At 51.9% G+C, this 17,067-nt stretch overlaps 1 protein-coding gene across 3 annotated transcripts; it reads right to left on the bottom strand.

The window, feature by feature from the left end:
* Positions 1 to 160: 160 nt before the first annotated feature.
* On the bottom strand, positions 161 to 13,037 carry Tnfrsf1a (TNF receptor superfamily member 1A). 3 transcript variants are annotated; one of them, XM_023562165.2, is made up of 10 exons: positions 12,711 to 13,037; positions 12,196 to 12,313; positions 5,950 to 6,103; positions 5,593 to 5,721; positions 5,022 to 5,171; positions 4,690 to 4,768; positions 2,031 to 2,104; positions 1,823 to 1,954; positions 1,524 to 1,552; positions 161 to 1,343 (listed from the first exon to the last, which is right to left on the bottom strand). In XM_023562165.2, the coding sequence occupies exons 2-10, from the start codon at positions 12,226 to 12,228 to the stop codon at positions 702 to 704; spliced, it is 1,422 nt and encodes a 473-aa protein (XP_023417933.1). In that variant the 5' UTR covers positions 12,229 to 12,313; positions 12,711 to 13,037; the 3' UTR covers positions 161 to 701. The 3 variants fall into 3 exon arrangements, with proteins under 3 accessions (XP_023417933.1, XP_023417932.1, XP_003463335.1); XM_023562164.2 differs by lacking the exon at positions 12,196 to 12,313; XM_003463287.5 differs by lacking the exon at positions 12,196 to 12,313 and having other exon boundaries at positions 1,823 to 1,936; positions 12,711 to 13,035.
* Between the last annotated feature and the right edge of the window lie 4,030 nt (positions 13,038 to 17,067).

Here is a 17,067-nt window from a genome sequence, read left to right as displayed (position 1 = left end):
AGCGGTAGATGTGGGTGAGGAGATCCTGGGTGCGGGGTCACAGGAGCACAGGCTAACCCACCAGCTGGCTGGATGGCAAGGGTCTGCTTCCGTGCCACGCCCAGAATCCCGGCCTCACCCTAGCCTCCTGCCCCTTGACCATCGCCCCCAGAAGCAGAGGTTTAATTTCAGAGTTTTAGTGTATTTACATAAGTCCACGGCTCCAGCTGGAGGTCCCACTGTTCTGTGCTTGCTCCTGCCTGGGGACCATCCAGGCTGTTTCCATTAGTGTGATAAGATTGAGACAAAGCTTGCTTATCTACTGTGAAAAAGGCCCAGGGACCACCCAGGGTCGCTAAGCAGCCTTGCTGCACCCCTGAGGCATAATGCCCCTTTCTCTGCTGGCAGTGAGCAAGCAGACCCGTGCTCCACTACCTGCACTCTCCACTACCTGCACACAGGCAGCTGAGAAAAAACTATGCCCGTCCACCCGCTGAGGGGGTAGCACCAATTAAGTGACTGCCTTCTCGGCCTAGTCCTCCAAGATCGCCCTCGCCGAGGAGGATGGGTAGTCCACAGGGCATCCTGCGCAATGGCCTTGGCGTGACGCCCTAAAGAGTATCCACACCCTAGGGCGGGCCCTCACTCTTTGGGGGCGTGGCCTCAGAGGGTCCCGTCGAGGGGGCGTGGCCTAGCCTTTCGGGTGGACTGTGGGCGCGGCCTCATCGGGGGAGGTGGGGCGCGGGCAGCAGGGAGGCGGGGCCTTGCAGCGACTCCAGGATGTCCTCCAGGCAGCCCTGGAGGTCCATGTCGCGAAGCACGCGGCCCAGCAGGTCCAGCGTGGCCTCTCGTCGTGGTGTGCGCTGCCGCCAGGCCGACAGCATGCTATAGTGCGCCTCGCGCAGGCAGCGCGGGTTCTGCAGCTCCAGCCGCTCGATCTCGTGCTCGCTCAGTCCCAGGCGTCGCATGAACTCCTTCCAGCGGGTCGGAGGCACGCCGTCCACCACGGCGTATAGCGTCGTGGGCTCGGCTGCGAGGGATGAAGCGGGTGAGTCTCCGACGGCGGCCTCCCCCGGGCGTGATTGGGCTTGCCAGCGACCACATTCACCATCCAGGACCTGCGCACCAGCGCCGTCCTGTCTCTTGCGGGCGGCCGTGTGGATGGGCTCAGAGGTGTTTGCCAAACTGAAGACGGGCTCGGGCCCCACGGATGGTGGGGCCACCACACTGTAGGGTGCCGCATCCCTGAAATCGGACCAGACACGGGGAGTGAGGGGGGAGCTAGGGGTGAGGCTGGAGCTGGGGACAGAGGTGAAGTCCTTGGTCGTGGTTAAGGGCTTAGTACTGATGCCTTCAAGCTCGCCCTGAAAGAGAGAAGACACAGCATCAGTAGCAGGCCGGCTGCGAGGCCTTCTTTTAGTCTAGACAGGGGTGGGGTGAGATGGAAGTAAGGGACTGGGTGGCACAGGGACCCGACTATGTGGGTGGTAGGTGATCATAAGGGGCAGTCAGGGATGACTGGGCATAGACCCTGGTTTCCTCACCTCTTTCACTGGAGCTGATTTCCCACACACTGAGAAAAAAAAAAACAAAGTGTCATAAATTTCACTTCTCCTCTGGCCCCTGGTCCTGCACTGGGGTTGGCCTCAGATACTTGTGGTGACATGCCTCAGGGGCTATGGGGCCCCAGGGAGGAGAACCACTGATGCAGCATAACCTCCCCCAGCCCTGGAGGGCCAATTCCTGCCAGGGACACTTCTCCTTCCCTCCCTCAATCTTTCCCACCCAGCCTCCTCCCACACCCACATGTCACTCTGCCCCCCACCCCCAAGTCTCTCCTTACCAATGGAGTAGAGCTTAGGCTTCCATCGTGGATAGCGGCACATCAAAATGATGAAGAAGATGGATAAAAGGCAAAGGCCCAAGAAGATCACCAGAGGCAACAGCACTGTGGTACCTGGAGGCAGAAGTAGATCTGGTGAGGAGAGGAAGGGGTAGAGAGGCAGGATGAGGGAGAGGACAGGTGGGCATGGCTCCAGGTCACTTCTCACCTGAGTCCTGCGGGGGCTTAATTACAGGGTCAGGGCGCGGGCACACCTTTGTGCACTCTGAATCTTGCTTACATCTGAAAGGAGAGACAGCGCTGGTGAACAGAGGCCTTGTCAATTAGAGGAACACAAAAGAAAACACCCAAAGATTGTTGGAAATTCTTTGCCTTAAAAGTTTTCCTAAAAACAAATTAAAAATTAAAAAAAAATAGTTTTGCTATCTCTTGATCTAATGGAATTTGACCTATTTTGAGAATTAATGCAAAATGAAACATAGTTCATCAGGGTCATGTAATTTTAGAATTAGAAGGGATCTTTTTGTTTTTATTTTTGTTTTCTTGAGACAAGATCTCACTGTGTAGTTCAGGCTGTGCTGACCTTGAACTCACTATGTAGCCCAGGCTAGCCTTGAATTGACTACATAGCCCACAGTAATCCTCTTGCCTTGGCCTCCTAAGTGCTGGGATTCCAGGCATGTATCACCATGCCGGGCACAGAAGGGATGCTGAAAAGGCTATTTGAAAAAAAATTAAAAGCAATCAAGATCACAAGGCTGGAGGTATAACTTAGTAGAGGGATAGCCTCGTACTTATAAGGTCCTGGGTTCAATCCCCAGCACCACCACAAAACAAAACAAAAAAGCAGTCAAGGTTACAGTATAACTTCCAGGCCATTCTTTGGCTAACAGTGCGTTCTAATCAAGCCATTTCACTGCTAAGCCTCAGTGACCTAGAGATCATACCCACGTCAGTCTTGAGGACTAAGATAATTAATTATGTTCGACTTACTAAGTGCTCAGTAAATGGTAACTGTTTTTGAGTTGCTATTTTTCCTTGTTTTGCAGATGAGATTGTGGCACAGAGGGGTGCTGTGGTTTGGATCTGGAATGTCCTCAAAGGGCTCGTATGTTACAGGCTTGGTTCCCAACCTGTGGCACTATTGGGAAGTGGTGAAACTTTTAGGAGGTGCAGCCTCATGGGAGGAAATTAGGTGATTTAGGGTGTGCTCTCTAATGAGATATTAGGATTCTGGCTTCCTGCCCACCATGAAGTGAGCAGTTTTGTCCCACCTTGCATTCTTACCATGATGCCCTGCCTTAACATAGGCCCAAAAATATAGCCAACCAACCATGGACTGAACCCTCAGAAACTGTGAACCTAAATCTATTTTTTTCTCCACTTTTTTTTTTTTTTTTTTTTTTTTTGAGACAAGGTCTTGCCATGCAGTTCAGGCTGGCCTTGAGCTCACTTTGTAGCCCATGCTGGTCTTGAACTTTGCAACCATCCTCCTACCTCAGCTTCCCAAGTGCTAGGATTACAGGTGTGTACCACCATACCTGGCCCCCTTATAAATTGCTTATCCTGGTTTTGTCAAAGCAGCTAATGGCTAACACAATGTGTTAAAGGACTTTTTCTCAAATGATACAGCTAGTTATAGTATCTGACTTAGAGGGGGATCAAATATGCACGTGAAAGACCTCTATAGAACCATTACATCTTTTCCTGCTAGGGACCACTTTGGGCAGTGTGGTGTAATGAATTACACAGAGCAGAATGTAAGTCCTCCTAAGAATTCAAAAGCAAGGAGGGGTGTTTTCGCCACCTTACAAGCTTATGGTGAAACCAGGTGGATGTTGTAAGAGCTCTTTCAAGAAGAGATGAAAGTTAATGGAAAACATAGAAAATAATGTGTGACTGATACTTTTTGCAATGCTGGGGGCTAGGCAAATGCCCAACCACTGAGCTATAACCTAAGCTTCACTGATTTATTCATAAGGGAAGTCAAGGCTCAGAGATCTTTGCCCTAGGTCACACAATCAGTAAGTCTAGGTCAGTTCACCCCTGAGAACCCTCTGAGTTTCTTCTGTGCAAGTGAGTGTGCAAGGAGAGGCTTTGTGGAGGCCTACTCAAGGACACTAGGGGGCACACTGTTGTGACCCTACAGTAATACGCAGCACTATTCTTTACATACCCCACATACATGTGCATGCACACATACATGTGTGCACAGCACTGCCAACCAAGCCATGATGTATCATCAATTGTAAGACACAGTCTGATTCCACAGCCACGAAAGTGTGTACCCTAGAGTCAACAAATGTTAGTAAAACTCATTGACCAATGGTTCAAAAACCTGAGTTGAAAAGGTTTCAAGTCTTAGGGATGAATTTCTATCCCCAAGTGCTTTTTAAAATTTGAGGACGGAGTTGGGGATTGCTAAATCAGTGACATAAGCACCTGCCTGACAAGTATGAGGTTGTGAATTCAGAGGTTGTGAATTTGATCCCCATTCTCAAAAAAAAAAAAAAAAATGAGGATCATGTTGTGGAGATGAGGGAAGGAAAGGCATCACTTAAAAATTTTTTTTTACCTTTCCATACTAGAAATTAAGCCTTGAGCCTTCATACCTAGCCCATTTTAATTCTGAGACAAGATCTTGCTGAATTGTTAACTTGCCTAGGCTAAGCTCAGATTTGCAATCCTCCTGCCTCAGCCTCCTAGAGTGTTGGGATTATAGCCTTGGGTCACCACTCACTCAGCCAGCCAGTGACAGCCTGAGCACTCTGGGGATCTCCCTTGCCTTGCTACGAGCTATCAGCTACCACCACCCCTCCCCAGGTCACCCCATACCCCTTGTCCTATGCCTGCAGATGGATACTCACTTGCTGCAGGAGACACACTCGCTCCCTTTTGGAAAGAAGCCTGTGTGGCAAGTACACACGGTGTTCTGTCTCTCCTGGCCTGTGGGAAGAAGTGCCATACACTAAAGGACATGCATCCTGCACTCCAGGGCCAGAGGAGGGCAGAGGGGCAGAGTCAGGTGGCCAGATGGGCAGATGGGCAGCTCCTCAGACCCACAGACCATGGAGCAGAGGGGAAGGAGAGGAAGAGCTACCTCATGGGAAAGGTGGAGCCCTTCTGGGAGATGGACTGGTCCCAAGGTGGGGTAGGGAGGCCGTGGGTGTGGGTATGGGCATGGGCCCACTGTACTCACAGGGGATTATCACAGTGCCATTGAGGCAGAGGCTGCAGTTGAGGCACTGGAAATGTTTTGAACTGAAATAGTCCCGGAACTGGTTCTCCCCACAGCCACACACGGTGTCCCGGTCTACTGTACAAGAACTAAGCTCCACCTGGAACAGTTCTGGTAAGAGGAAAGATAGTGTGAGTCCTTCATTGCTTTTCCATGTTAACTCTACTTCCCCTTTCCCTGCAGTACTGGGAATTAGGCCCAGAGCACTCTACCACTGAGATACACCCCAACCCTGTATAGTTTTCATCTTGAGATGGGGCCTCACTAAGTCCCTAAACTTCCCAGGAGGGCTTGGAGCTGACAGTCCTCCTGCTCAGCCTCCAAGTAGCTTGTACCACTGCAGCTAGCTCCTGAAATCCCTTCTTAACATCCCTCGCCATGCATATCTCTTTCTGTGCCTCATATTCATACCCATTCACACACAACCTGCGTGTACCACCAGCACCAATCTGAAGATCCCCCCAGCTGCCTGTGCAGCCTTCGCGCCCAGGCCACACCTCTTCCCAAACCCCAGTGCTGCCAGGAGACTGACCTTCCCGACATCGGGAACAGCTGAAGCACTTCCGGTGGTAGTTCTCAGAAGAGGTGAAGGTGCCATTTTCACACTCTCTGCAGTCTGTGTCTAGCCCTGGGCCCAGACAGTCATTGTACAAGTAGGTCCCTGTGAACAACAGGACATCAGGGTTAGGCTGCTGTGGAGAATCCAAGAAAAGAACCTTGTGCCAGGGCCTCCCTGCTGAAGTCCTTAAGTGAAGGAAGCGGGGAGAAAATCCCAGCAACTGGGGGACAGGCTTGGGGTCAGGGACCTAAATCTTGGAGAATCTGGCATAAGCAAGCAAAGACTCCAGCCCTGACACTGAGGGGACTCACTGTTACCACTTTCTCCTACCTTTGTGGCACTTGGTGCAGCAGATAGAATTATTTTTAGGGTGGCTGTATTTTCCCTGGGGACACAGACTGTCCCTCTTCTCCCGATCTCCAAAGGGAGGGACCAGGCCAATGACACCTGATGAGTGTATCCACACCAGCAGAGCCAGGAGCACCTGGGGAAATCAGAGGAAAGAGAATCCCATGAGGAGAACCAGGCATGGGGAGCTGGGTGGCAGCAATCTAACTCTTCCCAGCACAAGCTGCTGCTCCAACCTCCTCCCCTTAGCCGCTGCTAGGCTTCTAATGGGCCCCAGCGCTAATTCTTACTACCTCAACCCCAAGGGTAGCAGGCCCTGACTGCGGCCCCCAGTGCTGGATACAGAGCAGATATTCAAGGAATGCTTCACTGTAGTTGTTGCTCACGGTCCTGGGGATGGAACCAGGAGCCTGGTACATGCTGAACACACACTCTACTGTGGGCTACACCTCAATCAGAGAGTAGCTTTAGGATGGGGAACTGGCAGTTTACTTCGATGATGGTCTTTTCTCCTGAGACCAGACACAGCCCTAGAGATGGGGGAGGCCATTTCTCAGGCTGGTGTGGGATTGCCAGGGCACTTGTGTGGTGAACATTCACAGAGGTGAACAGTTAGATTCTGTAAACTCTCCTGGGTTATGTTCTACTGCCAGAAAGTATTTTTAAAAATCATATGAGGGTGGAAGGGAGTAGTACCACTTCTGAGGAGCAGGCAGAAGCTAACAGGAGAATTTCTTTATACATTTATGGTAAACTTTACTCAGGACTCGGTCCTCACACTCCCTGTCCCCGTGCTTACACCACTAAGATTTTTATACACATACCCCCAAGCTGGCAAGGACAGGTGAGGCAGGAATCAGAGCAAAAGTTGAGGTGTCAGGCATGGAGTGGGGGCAGACAATGTTTGGGAGGCCGGGAAAGAGCACAGACTTGTGGGTCACAGGCAACCAGAGCAGGCCAGAGGTGGGGATGCAGCTCCATCGGCCAAAGGATCAGGAGCTGAGTGTGTGCCGGGGAATCCCGGTGTCCTCGGCACCCTGGGAGGCAGGCTGTACAACCTTGAACCAAACCCACAGGAGCTGAAAGACTTTCCTGTTTCTGGCTTCAGTTTCGAGAAAACAAAAGCCAGGAGTCCATATTTAGCTCCTACTTTCAGACTTTGCTCTTAGGTCTCTCCCGGCTTGACTCTGCTTCTCCCGGATCTTGATTGTTTTTCCTCTCTTCTATGAGTCATTTTATGTCAAAATAGAGGTGTCTTCCAAGAATATTAAACACTGAGGAGCAGCAGACTTATCTGATCATGAAAACCCCAGCCCAAGAGAGGAGTTCCTCACGCCTCCAGTTTCCAAAATGGCAGGCAGATGACACAGTCATTCGTTGGGAGCTGCCACTGCCGCAGCTGCACAGGTCCGGAAGCCCGAGCCTCTGTCACAAACCTGGAATGCCACTTGCCACTCACTAAAGCCCAGCATCAGCCCAGGAGCAGGGGTGCCCCTGAACTCAGGACAGTGCCTTCCAGGGTGACAGGAAGGGCTGGTTATGGGAAGAGCTTCCCAATCCCAAATGAGTGGTTCCTTCCCAGAAGAAGTTGGTACTTGGAATGTCACCAGGGTACTGAGGGCAAAGCCAACAGGCAGACCCAGGTTAGGAGGGGGACTGAGGCTCCAGGCCTGGGGCAACCTTGGAGCAGTGAGGGGGAGCCTCACTAGAGGGAGCTTGAGAGAGCGCTTTCCCAGCCCATGGACTCATCCCTTCTTTCTCCAGAACTTTGGGGGTTAAATCAGATCCGGGAAAGGGAAAATCTTTTCCCAGCAGCTCCGCCCCTGGTGACTCAGGCCAGAAGGAGGGGATCTAGAGGACAGGAGAGGGAACTAGCCGCTTCCCCAGCTCCTCAAAGGCCATGAGTCAGCAGAAGAAAGGGCTCAGCCAGCAAGTGGGGGCCCAGCCAGCAAGTGGGACCCCATCTGATCCCTCTCCTTTCTGTCCCCACTGAGAGGGCCTTTCCTCTGCGCCTCCTTGAAAGAGCCCAGCGATGGACCCCTGTCCCACTTGGCCCACAGATTTCGGGAAATGCCTCCCTCTCCCGCTCCATCCCAAAGGGAAGCCTCCCTCGACCCCTGGCTTCCTCCTATCAGGTCAGGAGCTGCTCCTCTAGAGGACTGCTCAGATTTGCCTGCCCTCAACTTCCTTCCTTCCTTGGCTCCTCCCCATTCCTTCTCCAGCAGATAAACCCATTCCCTGTCCCTGGGCTCCTGAAACCAACCCCCTGACACTCCCCAGTTCCAACAGCAAGCAAATTAGGGTTGCCCTCCCACCCTGGGTTCACCACATTCCCACAGCCTGCCTGGGTCTGGGGAGTTGCATCAGGTTTGGGGGCTTCTCTGGGTTCAAGGACACGCCTTAGGAATTAGGGACAATTCTGAGGACCCACAGTTCCTCCCCCAGCCAACTGGCTGCACGGGAAAAATTGTGGAGTCTAGACACTCACTTCCAGGCAGAAGGGAGGGGCAAGAGTCAGAATAGCACTCTCCGAGGCTAACCTCTGACCCCTACAGCACCAGGGCCCTCAGGTCCTCCACCAGCAGGCACCCCACTGCAGCCCCATCCTCAGCAATCCGGTGCAGAAACGGAGGTGAGCCCTGGAGGCCAAGCCCAACTTGAGGGCCTCTCTCATCTGGTGTTAAGGAAGGGCAGGAAGCAGGGGGTGTCTGTGGAGAGACAGCTGAGGGGGTGGCCCAGCACCTCACCAACTCCCCTGCAACTTCCGCCTGGGGAGGCATAAAGCTGAAGTGTGACTTCCTGTGTAGGGTCTGCAGAGTGGGACAGAGAAGCCGAGATGGACCCTGTGGTCTAACCCCAATCCAGCCACCTCCTTCAGAGACCCGCTTTGCTGTGCCCTTCCTCCGCAGTGCTGGGTTCATTAAATTAAAATGTGTTTGTTCCATTGCATCTCACAACCTTGGGGGAGCCTGAAACAGCCAGCCACTGCTCCAAGGGCCCTGCTGAAGTCCCCTCCTGCCCGAGAACCCCTCCACCAATGGCTCATGGCTCCCCGACCAGAGCTCATCGGACACTCAGCGTTGGTGTTGAATAACCTGACTGTGTCTACTTTGGGCTCTTATCATAATATAGTTATTTCAGATAAGTAGATACGATCTCTCTGACAGACCACAAGCCTTGTGAGATGCGATATCAGAGACAATATTGGTCAGACCCAGCCTTCTCCTCCTGCCTACCCAAAGCAAGGCCTGCAAAATGGGAAGGACACATAAAGATGAGTTTACCATCTGTCTTCCAGGTAACACCAGCCATGCCTTCAGGGGAGGTGAGAGACAGCAGCCTCCATAAGAATATGTTATGTTTATCCCCAAGGTTTCCAGCCATGCCCCTCCACACGCATGCAATGGAGCACATGCCTGCCTCTTTCTGTTAGGACAGGACAGCCTTTCCAACAGTACAGAGGCAGAGAAAGGTTGAGACCCCCTGCTCCAGCCGACTGGACTTGCACTTCTACCTGGCCAGTGCTCACTCTTCATATGCCCAAAATTGAATTCATTTGTCTCCTTGTGTAGACAAAGGTCACACCTCTAATTTTTGGCATCAGCACCAAGGCCTGTGCCATAGCTCGTAACCCCGTCCCTAGCCCTGTCGCCATGCTGTCAGCGCACCTTGCCAGTCCTTCTTCTGTGATCTCTTTGTCCTCTCCTTGTCCCTTGGTTGCCTCACACCTGGATTGTTTATTATTGCAACTGCCTTTCTCTCTCCTACCCCAACCCATTCGCCACACTTCCTTTTTTCTTTTTTTGAGGCAGTAACACCCTGTTCCAACGATGGTGCCCATGCTGGCTTTGAACTGCTGGGCTCAAGTGATTCTTTGGCCTCATCATCCCAGGTATTTGGGATTACAGGCGCCTCACCCAGCACCCTACATACTTTCTCATGGGCACGCATGTTGCAGCTCGCACACGGTCGTGTGTGAATCCTCCTTTCCACCCTCAGGCCTGACTGCAAACAGCATTTCCATGGGGTGTACCTTTTTTGAATATGTGTGCCGGAGAGTCCTTACTGCTTGCTATACAACACAGTCCAGGGACAGGGTGGGTTTGGGGAAGAAAGAAAGAAAGAGAGAGAGAGAGGGAGAGAGAGAGAGAAAGAAAGAAGGAAAGAAAAAAAGAAAGAAAGAAAGAAATGAGAGAGAGAGGAAGGGATGGAGGTTAATGGAAGAAAAAAAGGAACAGGAAAGGAAAAGACAGGGGAAAGGGAAAGGAAATGAATTCTTCCATGCAAATCCATACTCCAGATTCTCTTTCCACTCTTCCTCACTCACCCGTGTTCCCACCCTCAAGTCTTAGTGTTCTTCACAATGGTCACTCCACCTAAGGTGTTCAGCTCCTGTCCCCAGCACTCCTCAACAAAACCCATATTTCCATTCCTCTGCTTCTCCCCAAAGCAGTCTCCCAACTCCTCTGCCTCCTTCCTTTCTAGCCACCCCACCAGGCAGTGATTTCAGATATCAGCCCCAAACCCATTTTCTAGGAGATTCTCACTCCCTCACCTGTCAGACCAATCCCTTGTTCTTTTGTTTACTCAAATAGTTTAGGGTCACAGCCTCTCTGCCAGGCCAGACCCCAGCTGGGCCCTAAGGATGACCAAATGCTTAATATCTAGTTTATGCTTTGAAGAACTCTGGATGGGCCAGAAACATCCATTATAAGCCCTGGGCCTGTGCAGGGGTGCCCTGGCCACAGCAAAGGAAGACTCCTGGGGCTGAGATCCACGGAGCAAAAGAATGCCGGTCCCCTCCCCTGTTGGGCTCCCGTGCTGCAGGACACCACATTACAAACCACTGCAGTCTTTTCTCCAAGTGTTTCTGAAGTGTCTTTTCCCGGTAAGCTGTCTTGCATCATACAGAAACTCGGCTTGCTTTGCCACACTTGGTCCCATCTTCTTCATCCCCATGGCCCCCCAGCACCTCCCAACTGGCACCCCCTAGACACCCCACACTCACACTGTTGAATGGTGAGAAACTGTCAAGTCCTCTGCAGACCTCACCTGTCCCCTGTCCCCCTGGCTCCAGGCTGGCCCCTGCCATAGGATGATGGCCCCAGCTGGCCCCAGCAGCCCCCACCATGCACCTTCATTTACTCTGTTTCCCAGAGAATAAATACAACAAATACGCCTAATGACACCATAACAGCCACATGTTTGCTGCGTGTTTTCTCTCCCTACTTCATCCTGTTCCCCTCCTAGACCCTAAACCAGAGAACTGAGGTTTCTTTCACCACCGTAATCCCAACACCTGAAACAGAGTTTAGCAGAGAAGACATGAATTGAATTACTACTTCACATGTATCCAGCTATTTAATTAACTCACGCTAGGAGGCAGTGACCACTATGCCAATTTTAGTGATAAACTAAGGTATGAAGGGGTCACAGAACCTGTTCAATTCACGTAGCTGTGACATGAAGGAGTGAGGTGATCTACAACCACAGAGAGGAGAATTAAGAGGACCTGGCAGCTGGACCATGCGGGGGACAGAGAAGGAAGTCTTGGGAAAGTGAGAGGGCAAGCCTGGAGGGACAGGAGAAGACAGGACAGCAAGACTACTGTAGAGGCAGGTGCGGGGTGGGGGTGGGAGGCCCAGAAATGTAGGACTCAAGCAGAGGAAAGAGGCTGGATGGAAAGGGGCTCAAAAGGGGGGCTCGGGAAACAGATAGGAAAGGTGGGAGAGGACAGATGTAAGACACTGAGGAGGAGGCAGGTCAGGCAGCCATTGTTCCTGGCCCAGGAAAGGGCAACAACCCGGGAGAGGCTGCCCACACAGGTAGCAAGTCCACCTGACTAGCTAGGTGAGGAGCTCTGGGTGTGTGACTAGGATGACTCCAGGACATCGAGAAATGTCAAAACACACTAAAGCAAGCTGAAGCCAGAGAAAGGGACATTTTCCAATGACAAAAACAACTTGCTATCAACTTCCCCAAATTGAACTATGGAGTAAGAAGCCAAGTGATTGTTGTTTAGGTCTGTAGCAAGGGGACTGGAAGCCACCCCGGGACATTGACAAGACATAGTCAGTCCAACTGAGGCATCCTACATGGAAACCAGAGCTCAGGGTAGAAGAGCAAAGGAAGCTCTATGGCCAAGGCCCTCCCCACCTGGCTGCCCTGTCCTTGAGCTGTTTCCCGGTCCATTCCCAGCTACCCCATCACTTAGGCCCTCAAACCTACCCAACAAGCTTGTCCTGGACTTGGTTTCTTCATTTCACAAGTCGGACTCTCTAACAGAGTTTTCTGGGCAGATTCCACAGGTTTCCACAGCCCACATGCTTCTGGACCAGCCCCCAGACTGCAGGGACAGAACGGGGATGGTCTACACCCCCAGGACACTGGCCTCTCTTCTCAGGGTCCTCTGCTTCCCCAGGCCAGATCCCTACCCCTACTCCACACAGGCCTACTCACTGCCCCCAGGGTCCCACACAAGGTCTGACCAGGCCTGGACAAACTTCCTTGGCTGTCAGGAACCCGAGCTTTCACTTTCTCCGCTTCAACCCTCTCAGGACAGCCGCCTTCTCCCGGGCTGGGAGACCAGGAAAGCTGCCTGCCAGGGCCTGCGTTTAGGCCCAGCAGGCCCAGGTGTGGCAGCAGGAACAGGCCAAGATGGGAAAAGTCTGTCCTTCTTGGAAAGGACCCCCTCCTGCCAACCAGCTCCCACCCGGCCAGCCCATCTTCCTCTCCCCTCTCACCAGTGGCAGCAGCAGGCCAGACACAGTGGGGAGGCCCATATCCGGCCAGCGGGGGCCCCTCACTCCCCCATTGGGGCTCTTGGGACAGCTGTGGTGGCAGTAGTGTCCAAAGTTGCAGGAGTCTAACTAGAAGATCCAGGGAGCCATAGGGCCTCAGGCTGGAGCAAGGTGTAAGCTTCTAGACAGGGTGTGGAGGTCACGGCCCCATCCCAGGGTCCTTAAACCCCAGAGGCCAGAACCGGAGCCCAGGTCTGAAAACTCTGAGAAAACTCAGGCGAGAGGAGAGAGGGGGTGGGAGGGGAAGGGAGAGCTGCAGCGAGGGCGGTGTTGCAAAAGCTCAGACAGGAAGAGCTGAGGAGGAGGCTGGAGGAGGAGGAGGGAGGCGGAGGGGGAGGGGCAGAGGCCTTTAACACTTTGTGGCACTGTCCCGGGCTTCACCCCCAGAGTTCAGGGCCCTGCAACCCCAACCCACAAATCCCACCGCTGCCCCAAAACACCAGGGGGCAGGAGCCCCTTCCCCAGTCACCCCATCACTGGCCTTTCTCAGATGGGAAAGCAATGCTAAGAACTAGAGTTTTGGAGTCAAATTTACAGTGTTCTACTTGAAAATTCTCCACTTTTAGCTGAATGACCGTAAACACATAATCTTACCATTTGAGCCCATTTTCTAATTTGCAAAATGAAAATAACCTCTCTCATAAGGTTTCTGTAGCATTTACTCAGACAGGGCAGAGGAGTGGCTGTCACCCAGGATAAGAACTACACTCCGTGTCCCTTAGTGGTCCTCTCCTGTACCCAAGACTTCTCCACGATGTCTACCCAGCCATGCCCATCCTCATGAGGCCTAATCCTAGTTTTCTGCCCTGCCTGGGATCTTGACCTCAGCCTTTCCTTTGGGCCCTCATCCAATCTCTATCTGGCAGGTGCCCCTAGCTGGCATCCTGACACTACCACCAATTCTAGGACATCAGGCAACCTTGCTCCTGAGCCTCATATATTAAGTAGGAGAGCACATGTCTGTCTGCCTACATGGGGAAAGCGATGCCAGGAAGATCAGTGAGACTACATCTATGAAGACACTTTGGAAACTCAGATATCTTAGGGGCTGTCACCAAAATATCCAGCATCCAGGCTGGTCCGATGGCAGTGGGTTATCAGAACTTATTAACATTAGTGTCACTAAAGTTGATATACCCCCCTCCCACTGCTAAATTTGACTGGCTTTAAAAATAAAATAAAATAAAATAAAATAAAATAAAATAAAATAAAATAAAAATATCCAGCATCCCTTCCTCAAATTTCCAGTTGCATTCATGAGAACTGACCCTGGAGATAATTTACTACAACTCTCTGGCTTTGCAGAGACCCAAAGAGGCCCAGCGCATTGGGAGACAGAGCCACCACAGAACCCTCAATTCCTAGTTCCCAGTCCATTTATGTTTGTGTTATTCGTTTGTTTGGTTTGGTTTGGTTTGGTACTGGGGATCGAATTCAAGACCTTGCACTTGTGCCACTGAGCTATATGCCATCCCTATGAGAGATACCCAGCCACTTTTCTCTCTGTCCCTCAGAACTGGACCCCTGTTAGGGATGGGCACCTATGGCATCTCTGAGCACGTTTTCTCCCAAGTGAATTCTACAACACAGATATAATATTCACCAATGACTGGCCCTGTACCCAGCCCAAACTGAGGCTGCGAGGAAAGGAGGGAGATCAGTGAAGCAAGGTCCTGGGGCTTCATGACTTGGAATCAGAGCTCCTTGTCCCTTCTCTCTTTAATCCACAGCTGACCTGCAGCCCCAAGCCCACCTCTGGCTTTCTTGGCTTCCCCTCTGTGATCACACACACACACACACACACACACACACACAATGGTAGATCTGTAGGTCTAGATAGTGGGTAACCAGGTAACTGGGTCTGGGTGCCCTGCCCTGGGGCTGACTTCAGTCCAGCCCACCCAGCAGCTTCTGACAACCTGAGGGTATGGGAACTGGACTCAAAGAAGGCAGAGCTCACCACCAACCACAGGAAAGCCCTAGGTGGGGGAGGAGTGGACCTCAGGCAGAGCTCCAGAAGAAGCAGGATCATTAGAGCATAGTTCAGGGGTCAAACTAGCCAGTGGGTTCTAGGAGGAAGCTGGGAGAACCTCAGGCTCCTCATCTAAAAAAAATAAGAGGCCTGGGGTTGTAGCTCAGTGGCAGAGCTCTTACCTACCAAGCACCAGGCTTGACATCCATCCCCAGCACTGTAGATAGATAGCTGGATGGATAGATAGACAGATGATAGGTAGGTAGACGACAGACGAAACGGGAAATGTGCTAACATGCCAGTACCTTTTGCAGAACTAGTTTGATAATTAAATGCACATAAATTATTTAGTAAGTGCTTGGCATACATCAAGCATTCTACAAGCGCTAGCAATATTAGTCGTTCATACCAATAACAACTTCAATGTCCCATTTTGTGTTACAAGGATTTTAGAACAATCTGTGCAAGCTGCCAAAGCCATTAGTCACCACCCAAGACAAAATAATTTCTTTTCATGATTTAAGATTAAATGTTGATTTACTAAGTTTAAAGCTTCGACGCATGTAGTACTAATTTGTTCAACCGAATTTAAAAAATAAGTAGAAGAGAAAATGGTAAGACATGGTTAGATCTAGGGATATGGAAAGCTAGCTTCATGTTGGGAGTGTAACTCAGTAGTAGACACTTGCCAAGGACACACAAGAGTCTGGGTTCAATACCCAGTACCAAACAAGCCCAAACAGCTCGCTGGTTTCCCTGAGACCATAATCCCTCCGAGAGTAGAAAAAATGATGTTATGGTTAGATCTGAGAAGAGATGGAGAAACAGAAAAGGGCCAGATAGAAGACAGGATTGGCTGCTGGGAGCCAATGATGCAGAGTTTGAGAGCTGAGTATGGAGGCACAGGCCTGTAATTCCTGCTATAGAGGAGGCTGAGGCAGGAGGATTGAAAGTTCCAGGCCCATTTGGCCAACATAGTGAGACTGTCTCAAAATTAAAACTGAAAAGGGCTAGGGGCATAGCTCAGTGGTGCAGCCCCCCAGGTTTGATCCTCAGTACTAAAAAAAAAAAAAAAAAAAAAAAAAGCTTCTCATCAACAGAGCCTTATCCCTATTCACGACTCATACAAGCACGTGATTACCAGTAAACACACATAGGCACCATGAACCTGAAAGGGCATCAGACAGAGCCCAGGTGACGTGGGTTCTCTCCCAGCCTTGTCATCCAGGGCTCCACCCTTTCCAGGGAGGCAGGAGACCCAATTCCCAGCTGGTTCTGTCAGAAGCATGAACCTGAGCCAGCCACTCCACCCACCAACCTGATTAGGAAACTGAGACCGACCGAGTGAGCTCTGATCCACTTCCTAGGAGTAACCCAGACAGGGATGGGACCGGGTGAGTGCTCCAGGGGACGGCGCTTACAGGCAGCCCGGGAGACTCATCCCCGCTAAACCCCTCTCTGTGTACCTGGTCCTCCTCCCCTCCAGGGCAAAGGGCACAGGCACAGGGTGAGGCAGGGCTGAGGGCAACCACACCTGAGGACTCTGATGGAGGAGGTGGTTAGGACAGCACCATCTCCCCTCAGCGGCATGAACCAAAGAAACGGAGGTCAACGTCATCACATGGGTCCAGGACCCCGATGTCCCCTTGCTGGCTCCTTCTCCTTTTCCCCAGATCCCATTTCCCCCCTGGCACTTCAGGACAAAGGAGAGTTATCATGAGAATAAGGCAAAGCAGCAGAGGAAGCATCTCGAAGGCAGAATGCCTAGCTTGCTCCTAGATGGGCTGAGGGCCTGGGGCTCGGAAAGGCAGGCTTCCATCATCCGTCCCTCCCTGCACCTGTTTCTCCTCTGAGAGCCAGAGGATGCTCTCTGTGGTGCCAAGGGAGCAAGACTGAAGGCTCGGAGGCTTCTGAAGAGCCTGGCCTGAGTCTCATCTACCCAAGTTGACAGGCAAGAGGGCGGGCAAGCAGTGCATGGTGCTCGTCAAATGAGCTGGGGAGGAAAGGGAGCTGGGATGCTGGGGAGGGCAGAGTAGCCCCATCACTCTGAAGCAAGTTCCCGGAGGGGGGAGATGTGGTCCCTGCTTCCAGCCCATCAAGCAGATGAGCACAGAGCAGGTGCTTCACCTATGGATGGATGGGTGGATGGATGGATGGATGGATGGCCCCAGACTATCTCCTATGGCTCCTGGAAAATGGTCTCTGTGGTGAGCCAAGGGGACCAGGAGTGTGACCCTTCCCTGACCCTAAGACTTCCTGGAAGTGTGAGCAGTGACTCCAGGACTTCAATGCACTCCATACCCACTTCTGAGGCACCACCCAGCTCTC

Source organism: Cavia porcellus, unplaced genomic scaffold (genome assembly GCF_034190915.1).
Source record: "Cavia porcellus strain 051 isolate PalLab524CR breed Dunkin Hartley unplaced genomic scaffold, mCavPor4.1 scaffold_27, whole genome shotgun sequence".
Taxonomy (NCBI): domain Eukaryota; kingdom Metazoa; phylum Chordata; class Mammalia; order Rodentia; family Caviidae; genus Cavia; species Cavia porcellus.
This window is presented reverse-complemented; position numbering and strand designations above follow the sequence as displayed.

Excerpts from the sequence above, each read along its gene's own strand:
- Tnfrsf1a (XM_023562164.2), bottom strand. The coding sequence starts at position 12,749 with ATGGGCCTCCCCACTGTGTCTGGCCTGCTGCTGCCACTG. Across the intron at positions 5,722-5,949 it reads CTGCACCAAGTGCCACAAAG|GGACCTACTTGTACAATGAC; the intron begins GTAGGAGAAAGT and ends TGTTGTTCACAG. Across the intron at positions 5,172-5,592 it reads CTGTTCCCGATGTCGGGAAG|AACTGTTCCAGGTGGAGCTT; the intron begins GTCAGTCTCCTG and ends TCCTCTTACCAG.